We start from the raw sequence: 13,168 nt of genomic DNA, 5'->3' as shown, positions 1-13,168 counted from the left end.
TCCCTCCATCCCACCTTCAACCCTTTCCTCTAGCCTGGAAGCTGCTCATGCAAGATGGCAGGCCAAGCCTGCTCTGAGTTCTCAAATGAACTAGTCCATGGGCACCTCTCTCTTCTCGGCCTCCCTTCGGGCAGGGTCAGGTTCTCACACTTCCTTACACTCTATTTCATCTCTGCTGTAGATTCTGTCCCAGCTACAATCTAAGCTCATTGAAGGCAGAAGCAATGTAAGCGCTAAAATAAATACCTATCAATGTACTTAACTAGTGGAAATTATGAGTTGAAGTGGTAGTTCTAAGCTCCAAGTTTTCAACACCCATCAAAAGGACTGAGGCTTTTGTACAGCACAAGTTTTATTGGCAGCATGTCAGTGTTTTCAGTCGATAAGTGTGTCTGACTCTTTGCAACCCAATGGACTGTAGTCCTCCAGGCTCCCCTGTCTGTGGAATTTCCCAGGCAAGAATACTGGAGCAGGTTGCCATTTCTTTCTCTAGGCGATCTTCCCGATCCAGGGATCTAACCTGAGTCTCCTGTGTCTCCTACACTGGCAGGTAGATTCTTCACCACTGAGCCACCTGGGAAGCCCATATGTCATGAAGTACTTGTGTTCAAAAAATGCTGTTGGGTCGTCAAATAAGTATGGAAATTGGTTTCAAAGCCCATCTTTCCAACCAATCATATTTATCCTCTAGATCTTCAGTGCATTCAGCAGCTCTTACTGAGCCCCAGGAAGCTCAGGGGTGTTTCCTGCCTCGTTGCCAGAATAATAAGGGTCTTACCCTTGCTGCATTGCAGAAGGGGGATGATAGAGCCAAGGCAGATAGCGGATCACAGCTTTGTTGTCTCTGTGGTTGCCCCGGGAGATTTCCATGGCTGCAATCTGAGCCAGCCCCACTTTGAGATGTCCACCGAAGGTATCTTCATGCAGAGGCTGGGAACATGTCTTCATGTGGCTCTACAAAACCAAGTGGTGTTTTTGTGACTTTGGCAAAGTACCCGGGGACATTTCAGGACACTCTAAAAAAGATCAGGTTGTTGTATCCACACCTTCTATCATCACTCCCAAGCTACAACTGATTTGAACTTCTTTAGAGGTTTCGTGACAAAGAGGGAAAAAATTCTTATTGTGGCCTAAACAGCCTGAGACAGTCTAGACACTACAGACCTCTGCACCTTATCCCTTTATCCTTGTGGTCCAGCTTCACTGGCTCTCCATGCTCCGCCCCCCCCCGTCACTGGCCTTCACTCACGCTGTTTTCTCCACCTGAAATATTATTTCTGCCTCTCTTTACCTAGTTAACCTTATTCATTACTCAAATTTTAACTCTGATGTCACCTCCTCAAGGAAGCCTTCCTTGACCTCCTCTGTATGTGTGCTCAGTCGCTCAGTCATGTCTGACTCTTTGCGATCCCATGAACTCTATAGTCTGCCAGGCTCCTCTGTTCATGGGATTTTCCAGGCAAGAATACTGGAGTGGATAGCTATTTCCCCCTCCAGGGGATCTTCCCAACCCAGGGACTGAACTCGCATCTCCTGCATCTCGTGTATTAGCAGGCGGATTCTTTACTACTGAGCCACTCGGGAAGCCTGACCTCCACTATGAGCCTTTCTAACTTCCCTGGCTAGGTCATTTCACCCTATTAGAAGCTCTCATGTCACTGTCTACCCCTTTTTCATAGCAATTGTGAAAGTCACAATTTCACTTTAGTTTGTATGAAATTCTCATTAAAACTGGCCATCGCTGTCAGACTATAAAGTAAATGAGAGCAGCCGCTGTCGTCTGGTTTTGCTCATCGTTACGTCCTTAAATGTCTAGAATGATGTCAGGCATGTTACTCAAGACTTATTGGTGAATTAATTAATTCAGAAAAATTTCATTGCTCAGTGTGGCTTAGTGGAAAGAGCACTGAACTGGGAGATGAGACGTAAGTTCTAGACCCAGTTCTGTCCTAAACTCACATGACTTTAGATAAGCCACTTGCCACTTGACTTTTCTGATCTGTTTCCCTAATATATAAATTCAGAGCGTTGGATTAGGTCAGAAGTCCCCAACCATTTGGTCATCCTGGGTCCTTCTTAATATTTTTCTCTGTATTTTCAACGTGGCTATAAAACTGTTTAGATAATATTTCCTCTTCAGACATCAAAACTGTCTCAGTGTGAGCAGCCAGGTTTAGCAAGCAGTAACCCATGTATGACCAAACATTAGGGACACTTACTCAGAAATGACTGGATTTGGATATCGTGAGAAATGGTCAATTTAAATTTTTATTTCGGTTTCCACCTATCCCTACCCACAAGAAACATTTGGATCATCTGAGCAGTCTGGAAACTGAGCTGGGTGCTGAAAGGACTGTAGTTTTAGCTGATAAACTTCTGGGGCAACCAGCTCCTATTTCTCAAAAAGCCACATTTAGTGCCAGACTGCAACCTGGCTGCTCACTGGCCCATGTTTGGATCTTCTTCTGCTCTTTTTCCTGGGTCTTCCTCAAATCTCTCAGAGTATCAGTCTTTTAGCTGCCTAGCTGACTCACAGCAAGCACGTTGACTGGCATCAGCAATTCATTCCACCCTGCAAAGCAATCAATAACCTCAACAACCTCACTAGGATTTTGTCCCTATGCAAATTAAATGTTGCTTTGTCTTTAATTATTTTCTAGAAGGAGATAGCTTTGATACAGATAAAAACCATAAACAGCTTATGTTTGCATAATGTGTACACATTTCCTACAAACTAAAGTTTACAGAAGTCTCTTCACATGCATTGCTGCTGCTGAGTCGCTTCAGTTGTGTCTGACTCTGGGCGACACCATAGACGGCAGCCCTCCAGGCTCCTTTGTCCCTGGGATTCTCCAGGCAAGAACACATGCATTATTTCACACCAAATCTTGTAGTGGTCAACAAAGCTAGGTTTATTTAGGTGGGTTCATTGGTCTTCTTTTGCGAATGAGGAAACTAAGGCTCAAGGTAATTAAATGACACTGGGTGGTCCAGTGAAAAGAGGCTGGATTGGAGGAGGTCCCCACAGTCTCAGGTCACCTCTGTTTCCATCAGTTACCAGAAGTGTGACCTTGAGCAAAAGACTGCCCCACTTCAGGCCTCAGTGTCTACATTCATAAAATGGGAATATTTTACAATACGGGGCCTGGGAAGAATTGAATAAATGGGGCAAAAACAAAGGTATGCACAGAACTGACACCACTGTGGAAATCTCCTTTCCTTTCTCCATCCCCTATTTGCAGAGACAAACTTGGTTCTTCAGAGTCCCAGGACATGGGCTCGTTCAACACTGCCATTGCTACCTCTCCAGGTGAGGATAAATTTCCATCTGGCTGCTCAGATTCCCTACGAATGCCTCTCCATCTCGCCCCCCTGAGAGATGAGGGCATGCAGCCCTCTTACCTTCAGCTTGGTCAGCGTGTGCATGTCTGCCACGAAGTCCAGCACGTCGCTAATGTACTGCCGCATGCACTCCATGGCCGCCGTCCCGCACTGAAACACACGAGGATACCGCTGGGCGCGCTCTGAGTCAGGCCAGCTCTGTAGTCCCGACTGCAGTGATTGTCTGACTCTGATTTCCCGCTGTCTGCTAATGAGTTGTTTCACTCTCTGGATCTCTGACTCACTCTGTTACTCTCAGCCATATTCTCTGACTGCCCCCACTTTGGACAACAATTAATAAAAAGATTTGTGGTGGAGAGGTGGGCTGCCGTCTATGGGGTCGCACGGAGTCGGACACGACTGAAGCGACTTAGCAGCAGCAGCAAATAAGTAGGGGTAGCCTATGGGAGACAGGGTTTACGTGCTTTTTTTCCACTGGGTGATTTAACTGATTTCTGTTTGCTTGTTTGTTAACTGGCTGATATATAAAGACAGCCTGTGCGAAGCCACTGATATCAGTCTTTACAACACGCTGCTGCTGCTGCTGCTGAGTCACTTCAGTCGTGTCCGACTCTGTGTGACCCCATAGACGGCAGCCCACCAGGCTCCCCCATCCCTGAGATTCTCCAGGCAAGAACACTGGAGTGGGTTGCCATTTCCTTCTCCAATGCATGAATGTGAAAAGTGAAAGTGAAGTCGCTCAGTCGTGTCCAACCCTCAGCGACCCCATGGACTGCAGCCCACCAGGCTCCTCCGTCCAAGGGATTTTCCAGGCAAGAGTACTGGAGTGGGGTGCCATTGCCTTCACCTTAAAACAGCAGTAACACCTAATCACTCTAGGGAATCTCAGATACATGTAAAATATGTACCACTAAATTCTACCACCATAATCTTAGATATCTTTCTCTGTCAAAAGGAAAAAAAGGACACAAACAAATATTGTGTCTGCTGAAAGACTAAAAATTCTTATGTTCAAGCACTTACAGCTTCTTATAGATAGCAGGTACACTATTAAGTAGATGAATGTATTATTGTTAAATTCTTGCTAGGGAAAATTAGAGAAAGAAACAAACTGATCATTCTTCCCCACTTCTAGCAGAGTGTTTGAGAAATCTTAAAGAAAAAAAAAAAAAACAAAAACTCTGTTTCAGGTTATTAAATGGAATAAACCTGCTCTCTCAGGGCAAGGCAGTGAATTTAGGATTACACGCACAGAAAAGGAAAATGGACAGCCAGGCTGCTACATCAAAGCTGTACCAGAGAACCCATACATAAGACTGGATATCATGTGGATCAAAAGCAGGCCCTCTTTGAAGCCATCCGAATACCATGCTAAGGCCTTTCTTAGTCTCTTTAAGAAAATCTGAAACATTATATACTTAACTAGCTCACCCAGTGGCTCTCATTTTCCCATATTCATGTAAATCTGCACAGCACTGAACTGTATCACCCTCTATCTCTTCTAGAATGTTACGCCTGTCAGTTCCTCTGACAGGGTAACAAACAGTAAAATAAGGTCACTGGCAGCTCTGCCAGAGTGTTTTCCAAGCATTTCATATATTCTAAGGTTTTCTTCTTTTAATTTAAATCAAGTGAAGGAGTTATAAAAGGTTATTGTGCTCCTGCTTTGGCAATATTAATCCCTGAGTGCAAGAAAGGACTTCTCCCCCCGATTTATTCCATTTTCTCTGACCTTTCACATGTCATGCAAATAAGAGCATATACTCTGCTCCTGAATTTCCTGAAAGGGATTTGTTTCTTTCATAGGCAATATTTTATACCATTTCAACTAGGCAAATGTCACAGAAAATAATTACTTGGAGCATTATTCAATATTTGTCTTTTACCTTTGAATTTCAAAAATGTGAGAGGAAAGAATTTACTAATGCCAGTTACTTTTGCTCTAGAGTAACTACATCTAATAAAAGTCTTACAATATATACCTCCTAGCAAGGATAACTTCAGTGAGCCAGTTATAAAATAAACCACATAATTTTTTTACTTTGCAAAACATAGGTATACTCTTAGCACGTTATTTTAAAAATAAAAAAAAAACATAGAGACAAGCTCAGCTTGTTTCAGAAGACCTACATTTATTTCAATGGGAAAGCTGATGATAAACTAGTTGAAAACAAACTCTAATCTCAAAAACATGAATTGAAGTGATTCGTATCCAATTTTTCCTCAAAACTTGTATCTGATTTTAAAGTTACATTTCTTGAATTATAAAGATAACACACATTCAATGCAGAAATCTTGGAAAATATAAATTAAGAAAAAGAAAAATGTCCGTAATAGTTACCTTTCTTGAATTATAAAGATAACACGTGTTCAATACAGAAAACTTGGAAAACATAAATTAAGAAAAATAGCCATAATCCTAATTCCTGCTCTCCACCTCTGAATTTGTCACTGCCATAATTCCTTCCAAATATTTTTAGTGCATATAACATACACACATATAATGTTTTTATAAGATTGAGATTATTTTTTCTAATATGCTTTTAAATTAAATCCATCATAAATGTTTTCCAATGAAATATTCTTAAATGTGATTTGGTCCACATAATAGTCCATCTTATAGATGGGCTGTTACTTTGTTCAGTCATCAAGTCATGTCCAACTCTTTGGCAATCCCATGGACTGCAGCCCTCCAGGCTCCTCTGTGGGATTTCCCAGGCAAGAATATTGAGGTGGGTTGTTATCCCTTCTCCAGGGCATCTTCCCAACCCAGGGATTCCAACCTGTGTCTCCTGAATTGCAGGCAGATTCCTTACTACTTAGCAAACAGGGAAGACGTACCTTATTTTATTTAAATAATATCCTAATGTTGCACATTAATTTTGTTTCTATATTTTTGCTATTTTAAATGCTGCTTTATGTACTTATAGATAATTCTATATTTATTTTCTCAAACACGTACCTAGAGATAGATTGTCACAGCGTTCTTCAGCAAGACTGACTACCACCAGGATCTTATAAGAACGCTTGTTTTACTTCATCATCAGTGAGTTTCACTGTTAGGAAAAGCTTGTTGATATGCCAGATGGTTTTAATTTTTATATTTTAAATATTTTATACTTTACATTAATTTACAGTTCACTGATTGCTAGTCAGGGTAAAAGATTTATTGTGAGTGGCTTATTGGTCATTGGAAAGGGTTCTATATGTAGATCTATAACTTGCTATTTTATTGTTTTGGAATATTTGACTTTTACTTGATTTCAATAAAACTTTTATACATTAGGGATGTTATTTTTTAGCTACCACATAGGTAGCAAATATTGAAGTTTAGACAATTAAATGAGGAAACCAGTGACTCCTGGGCAGAGACTGGCCAGCTACCCACAGAACCATTTTTCTTCTTCCCTAGGATGCACTAGACCACATTTCCCATCCTCCTTTGCAGTTAGGTGTGGCCATGTGACTGAGTTCTAGCCAATGAAACATGAGTAGGAAAAATGTGTACCACTTTTAGACCTGATCCATGGAAACCTTCCATGTGCTACAAGCTCTCCTCTTTCCCCAACCACCAGCTGATTACAGGGGACAGCACGTGACCGAAGAAACCCGACCTCTGTGCGTTCATGTGAAAGTCCTCCTCCCTTTACTAATCAGGACACCCTTTAAAACTTCACATGGGCAAACAATAAACTTTTTTGAGCTAAGTCGCTAAGAACTGGGGTTGTATCTCATAGCATCTTGCATTGCCCCAACTATTACCAAGAACCCTTAAAAAACCCCAAGGTCTATTAATTCTACTATCAGAAATCTATTATAAAAAATAGTCTAAAATATGAGCAAAGATTTAAGCACAAAGATGTTTATTACACATTAGTTATAATTGTAGAATATTGAAAATAACTAAAATATACAATAATACATAGTGCTTATTAATAATACTTTTTAAACTTTTAGGTGTGTTTTATTTTTTATTGAAAAATATTTGACACATAACTATGTATAAATTTAAGGTGTACAATATGTCAATTTGATTCACCTACATACTGTAATATGATTGCCCTTGTTGTGATAATTAGCACTGTATCACATTACTTAATTATCTTTTCCACTTGGTAGGAATAATTTTTCGTTTTTTGGCAAGTTTGATTATTATAATACTACATTGTAGTCTATATTCACTGTACTTGCATTATAGCTCTAGGACTTATCTGCCGTTCATTATAAGTTTGTGCCCTTAAACATGACAGTCCTGCCCCCACCTCCATTGATATTATTTTCAATCGTTGATGCTCACACAGCACCTACTTATGCTTGTCACCTTGTTAATGCACTTTACATGCATTATCCCATTCAATCCTCAACCTAGAACTTAGGCCCTGTGATAGCCCGTTCTACAGATAACATAAACCAAAGAATAATGGATTAAATGACTTTCTTGATCACACAGCTAGTAAATGTCAGTTCTCAAACTCTGTTGTGAATCAAAACCTGTATTATCAACTATTGTTATATGGCGCATTCATATGAGCTAGTATCACTTTAGGGAAAATGCTTAAGACATATGAAGCCAAAGCTGGGTCTGATTTCAACTATGGTTTCAACTATGTTTAAACAAATATATGCAGAAAAAGATGAAAGAATTAATATGTTAGCAGTAAAATTATCTCTGAGTTGAATGTTATTTTTCCTCTCTCATAATATTTCTCCACATCAAAAAAGAATTGAAGTAATCTTTAGTGTTCGATGTGCAAAACTAGTATACTTACAAATATAAATTAATAAAAACCTCTTGTGAACATGTACTATGAAGATATTCTTGCTCACTGATGAAGGAATTTATCCAAGAATATCATTCAAAATAAATGTGAAGAGGATCTTTGTATATATGCTATATACTATGTTATTCTAGACTAGCAAAGAACTAGAAAGTATTGGGTTGGCCAAAAAGTTTATTCAGGTTTTTCCATAACATCTTACGGAAAAACTCAAATGAACTTTTCAGCCAATCCAATATATAAATATCCAACAATATGGGAATAAGCAAACTATGATACTGAAGTAGATCAAAACATGGGAAATTTTCCTAAAACAATAGAATTCTTATTTTAGGGCAGAAGATTATGTGACCCTTTATCTTATTCAAATTTTTTTGTTGAAAATTTAAATGACTTTTTCCCACTAACAATTTAAATCTCTGCAGTTTCTCAGTTTGTTGAAATAACCTTGCTTTAATAAGTTATTGTGGTTTCTGATATCCAGTCCCATCTATGAGAATCTTAACATATTTCACCAAATAGTTCACTAGTTAATGATAACAGAAGTTTTTTAAATTTTCAGAGGAAATATAATAAAGGAAAACAAAGTATTACAATGCTTATTTCTTTCTGGCAGTAGTTAAATCAAATTGGCTAACGGGAGCGAATATAAGAAAATTGACTTGGGAAAAACTGAACTTTAATTAAATCTATTTTGTATGTCTGATAATTTCTTTCCTTAACTGGATGCTTCAATTTTTATTCCTGTTTCCTAGAATTAAAAGTTTCCAGGGGCAGAGATTAATTTAAATTTTCACCAGGGCTCTTTTAAACAAGAAGCTAATGTTTTCAATTTTTACAGTGTTTGTTCCACCAAAAGAGAACCAGGACACAGGCCAAAAACGCCTCTTTGCCAAATTAGGAAATGAAAAGAAATAGAAAATGTACATAATTAATTCATTCAGAACTTACTCCAGGTACAGAGGCGATCATCTGCTTGCTCAGGATTGTTGACTCAGCTAGTTTGGTTCCAGCATCTGCACAAATAAACTAATAAGAAATTGAAAGGATAATTATTTTTAAGAGCACTTGGACCGTAATAGTAATTTGTAACTTTATTAACTTGGCTTAGATTCACTAGTTTTTACTTTAGTGACAATCTGCTCTGGATATATGGGACTTGCTAGTCATGAAAGTTCACTCCTACCAGAAATTCAGAATCATACTACTGGGATTAACACAGAGATTCTCATTTTACCGACAGTAGTGTAACACTGAAATGGTACACATTCAGTCAAGGAAGGAAGGAAAGCTATCAATATAGTCAGATTTACCCTGAAGTCATGTTATTTATTCTTTGGTACTTTTTGACAGTTTCTGAACTTTCGTGGATTTTCCGGACTTCTATCATTATGTCATATCACGATGAAAACAGAAAAACAATCAACCTCAGAGTGACTATTACACCTGTTTATTGCCCTCCGAGATCCCTCAGTATCTGGTCTTTCTCATCCCACCTCCTTCACACCTGCCCTCTGTGCTGATAATGACCCCTGACTTCTGCTCTGTCCCCACATAAAACTTTCACACATTCCCACTGCTGCAGTCGTCACCTCAGGTTGCAATGATCTACGCATCTATTTTTCAACCGGTTACAAGCTCTTTGAGACCACAGACTGGACGCACTTCACCTCCGGCGTTAGCTCCCTGACTGACACCTCGGAGGGGCTCAGCAATAAATAAATTAATTCTTAAAAAATAGAGTTTGTGAAATGAAATGGTTAATCAGGGATGACTCAAGTTCATGGCGAGGATGGATTTGCCAAATTACAATTTAATATACTTCATTACAGATTTTTACAGGTGCTTCCCCAGTGAATGGAATCCCAACTATTTATTAACGGTTTTGGTGTTGTTCAGCTGCTCAGTTGTGTCCGACTCTGCAGCCTCATGGACTGCAGCACACCAGGTTTCCCTGTCCTTCACCGTCTCCCGGAGTTTGTTAAAACTCACGTCCATTAAGTCAGTGATGCCATTCAAACATCTCATCCTCTGTTGAAAAGAGAGGTGGTGGGAGGAATCTGGAGATTGGGATTGACACATATACACTATTCAAATTATGTATAAAACAGATAATTATTGAGAATCTACGTATAGCACAGTGAACTCTACTTAATGCACTGTGGTGACCTGAATGGAAAGGAAGTCCAGAAGGGAAAGGATATATGTGTACATATGTCTGACTCATTTTGCTATACAGTAGAAACTAATACGACATTGTAAAGCAACTAGATTCCAATAAAAATTAATTTTTAAAATATTTGAGGCCAAATTCAAATATCTGATCTGTGAGAGCTAATAGCTAATTTTAGAAGTCAGGATTAATTAAAAAAAAAAAAAGAATTCTAAAATTACAGAGGTGTCTCAGAGAGTCTGGGGTATTAAAAGGCATAAAAGTATATAAGCCTTGAAAATCATCTATTATTTTTTATGAATGCCTTTTCATCCAGCGTAATTTTACATAAGATGTACAACTAAAATCTTAATAAACTTTCCGCCTTCATTTTATATAGCTGCCAACTGAAAAACTCCATTATGATTTTAGAGAGTGGTTCAAAATATAAAGATGTAACTTAAATCAGAGGGGAAAAGGATGATGGCTATAGAAGGAAGAATTCTATCCTTTAAGACAGAAATATGCCACTGAAAAATGCACTCCTGAATGAATACAAAAGAGTATAAAAAAACCCACAATACCCATTAAGTGTAATTACTAAAATCATTATCAAAATGATCCTCAAAATAGTATCTCCACCTCTAACCCCAGAGAGTGATCAGATTATTACTAACTCAACTAATACTAATAACCCCACGTAAGTAGTAACTGGGAATTAAAAACAACCATACCTCTGCTGTTTCTTTGTCCTCCAGCCCACAACTAAGCTATCTTTAAAAGAAAACCTTTCACCCACATGGTTTCTCACAGCTTGAATATGCAGGTATGCCCCACATTGTGGGAGTGTTCCATGCACTTCAGCAGAATGTCTACTCTTGACACAGAATAAGAACTGAGAAAATTCCTTTTGATTTGAGCTTATATAGATTTTATGGTGGCTTTCAATGAGTTACTCTATTATGAAAACTCAAATCCATCTTGAGAACAATAATAACATCCTATTCCATGTAAAATTTCTATAGCACACCATCAGAAGAGAGAATGTTCTAAGTGAAAGTAAAAACATCAACAGATCTGAATTAAAACAAGACAGGGCATCTGGACAAAGTGTAAAAGGAGAACACTGCCCTCATGTTCAACAATAGAAGATTGTTTGGAGAATTCTTTCCTGTCTCCATGATTCTTTTTCCTTTCAATTAAATATCCACTTGAATATTTAAGTGAAAGTGACAGATGCTCAGTCGTGTGACCCCATGGACTGTAGCCTGCCAGGCTCCTCAGTCCATGGAATTCTCGGGCAATTCTATTGGAGTGGGTAGCCATTCCTTTCTGCAGGGGATCTTCCCAATCCAGGGATCCACCTCTGTGACCCTTTGGACCATAGTCCATGGGATTTTCCTGGCAAGAATAGTGGAGTGGGTTGCCATTTCCTCCTCCAGGGGGGATCTTCCCAACCCAGAGATCCAACCTGTGTCTCCTGTGTCTCCTGCATGGCAGGTGGCTCAGGGGTAAAGAACCCAGTATTCTTGCTGAGAAAATCCCATGGACAGAGGAGCCTGGTGGGCTACGGCCCATGGGGTTGCAAAAACTTGGACACAACTGAAGCGAATGAGTATGCACAATTTTATATGCAAGTTAAAATAAATAACGGAAGTGATGGCTGGGCAAACATAATATAGCAGGCTGGGAGATTTCCCAAGGTGTCAGGCTTCTAGGAAGAAGTTCTAGAAATTGAAAACGAGATTGGTACCTGTCTCTGCCTTGAAGTGTTTAGAACTTGAATAGCCTTGCATCCCTTGAGCAAGTGTTCCACTATCCTTTGAAGGGACACTCTTACTGCCGGAGTGTTTGGTAAGTAACAAAAGTATGGTTTACCCATGAAAAGAATTATAAACAGCCCCCTCTCTGTGAACCCATCTGTCTACTAAATTATTAATCAGAGGAGTAGTAGAGGGACTATCCCAGAGGTCCCCTGTGGGGTTAAAGAATGAATGATAAATTCAAGGTTTGACCAACTGAATCTTCTCACTAATGGGACACAGGCCACTCATGATGGATCACCAGGGGACTTTTTCTTTACCTTTAAGACTTTATCATTCTTTTTATAAAAAATTTATATTGAAGTACAGTGGATTAACAATCTTATGTTAGTTTCAGGTGTACAGCAAGGTGACTTTCTATCTATTCTTTTTCCAATTCTTTTCCTGTTTAGGTTACTACAGAATATTGAGTGGAGTTTCCTGTGTTATACAGTAGGTCCTTGTTGGTTATCTATTTTAAATTTAGCAGTGTGTACATGTCCATCCTAAACTTCTAATGTATTCCTTCCCTTCCCCCTTCCCACCAGAGGACTTTTTCCTTCCAACTGTTACTTTCTTTTCTTTTTCCAAGTTGCATTTTCAGTTAAACAAAGTCACCTCCAGTGCGCTGAGATGCTGGTCATGATATCCAAGAAGGAAAAGACCGTCTGCCCCAGACACATTTTCTGTCTGTACCGTGAATCTCATCTTCCAGGTGCCAGGAACCGACATTGCCCGTCAGAAAAGGGGAAAGCTTCTCTCTGACTCCATGCTAAAGTCTCTGGTTTAAAAGAAACTACCAGAGAACAATAGCACCCCACTCCAGTCCTCTTGCCTGGAAAATCGCATGGACAAGGAGCCTGGGGGGCTGCAGTCCATGGGGTCGCTAAGAGTCGGACACAACTGAGCGACTTCACTTTCACTTCTCACTTTCATGCATTGGAGAAGGAAATGGCAACCCACTCCAGTGTTCTTGCCTGGAGAATCCCAGGGACAGCGGAGCCTAGTGGGCTGCCATCTATGGGGTTGCATAGAGTCGGACACGACTGATGCGGCTTAGCAGCAGCAGCAGCAGCAGCAGCAGCACCAAAGAA

At 39.7% G+C, this 13,168-nt stretch overlaps 1 protein-coding gene across 6 annotated transcripts in view; it reads right to left on the bottom strand.

Annotated features, from left to right (window-relative positions):
• UNC79 (unc-79 homolog (C. elegans)) overlaps window positions 1-13,168 on the bottom strand; it is a 286,801-nt gene that overhangs the window by 19,098 nt on the left and 254,535 nt on the right. For all 6 annotated transcript variants that reach the window (XM_010836213.1, XM_010836214.1, XM_010836215.1 and 3 more), the window contains 3 exons: window positions 9,072-9,149; window positions 3,403-3,492; window positions 779-954 (listed from right to left, as the gene is read on the bottom strand). In XM_010836213.1, coding sequence (XP_010834515.1) covers window positions 779-954; window positions 3,403-3,492; window positions 9,072-9,149 — 344 coding nt within the window. The remainder of the gene's footprint in view (window positions 1-778; window positions 955-3,402; window positions 3,493-9,071; window positions 9,150-13,168) is intronic.

The sequence above is a fragment of the Bison bison genome, unplaced genomic scaffold (assembly GCF_000754665.1).
Source record: "Bison bison bison isolate TAMUID 2011002044 unplaced genomic scaffold, Bison_UMD1.0 scf7180017864061, whole genome shotgun sequence".
NCBI lineage: Eukaryota > Metazoa > Chordata > Mammalia > Artiodactyla > Bovidae > Bison > Bison bison.
Note: the sequence above shows the minus strand (reverse complement) of the source record. Positions and strands in the feature narration are given on the sequence as shown.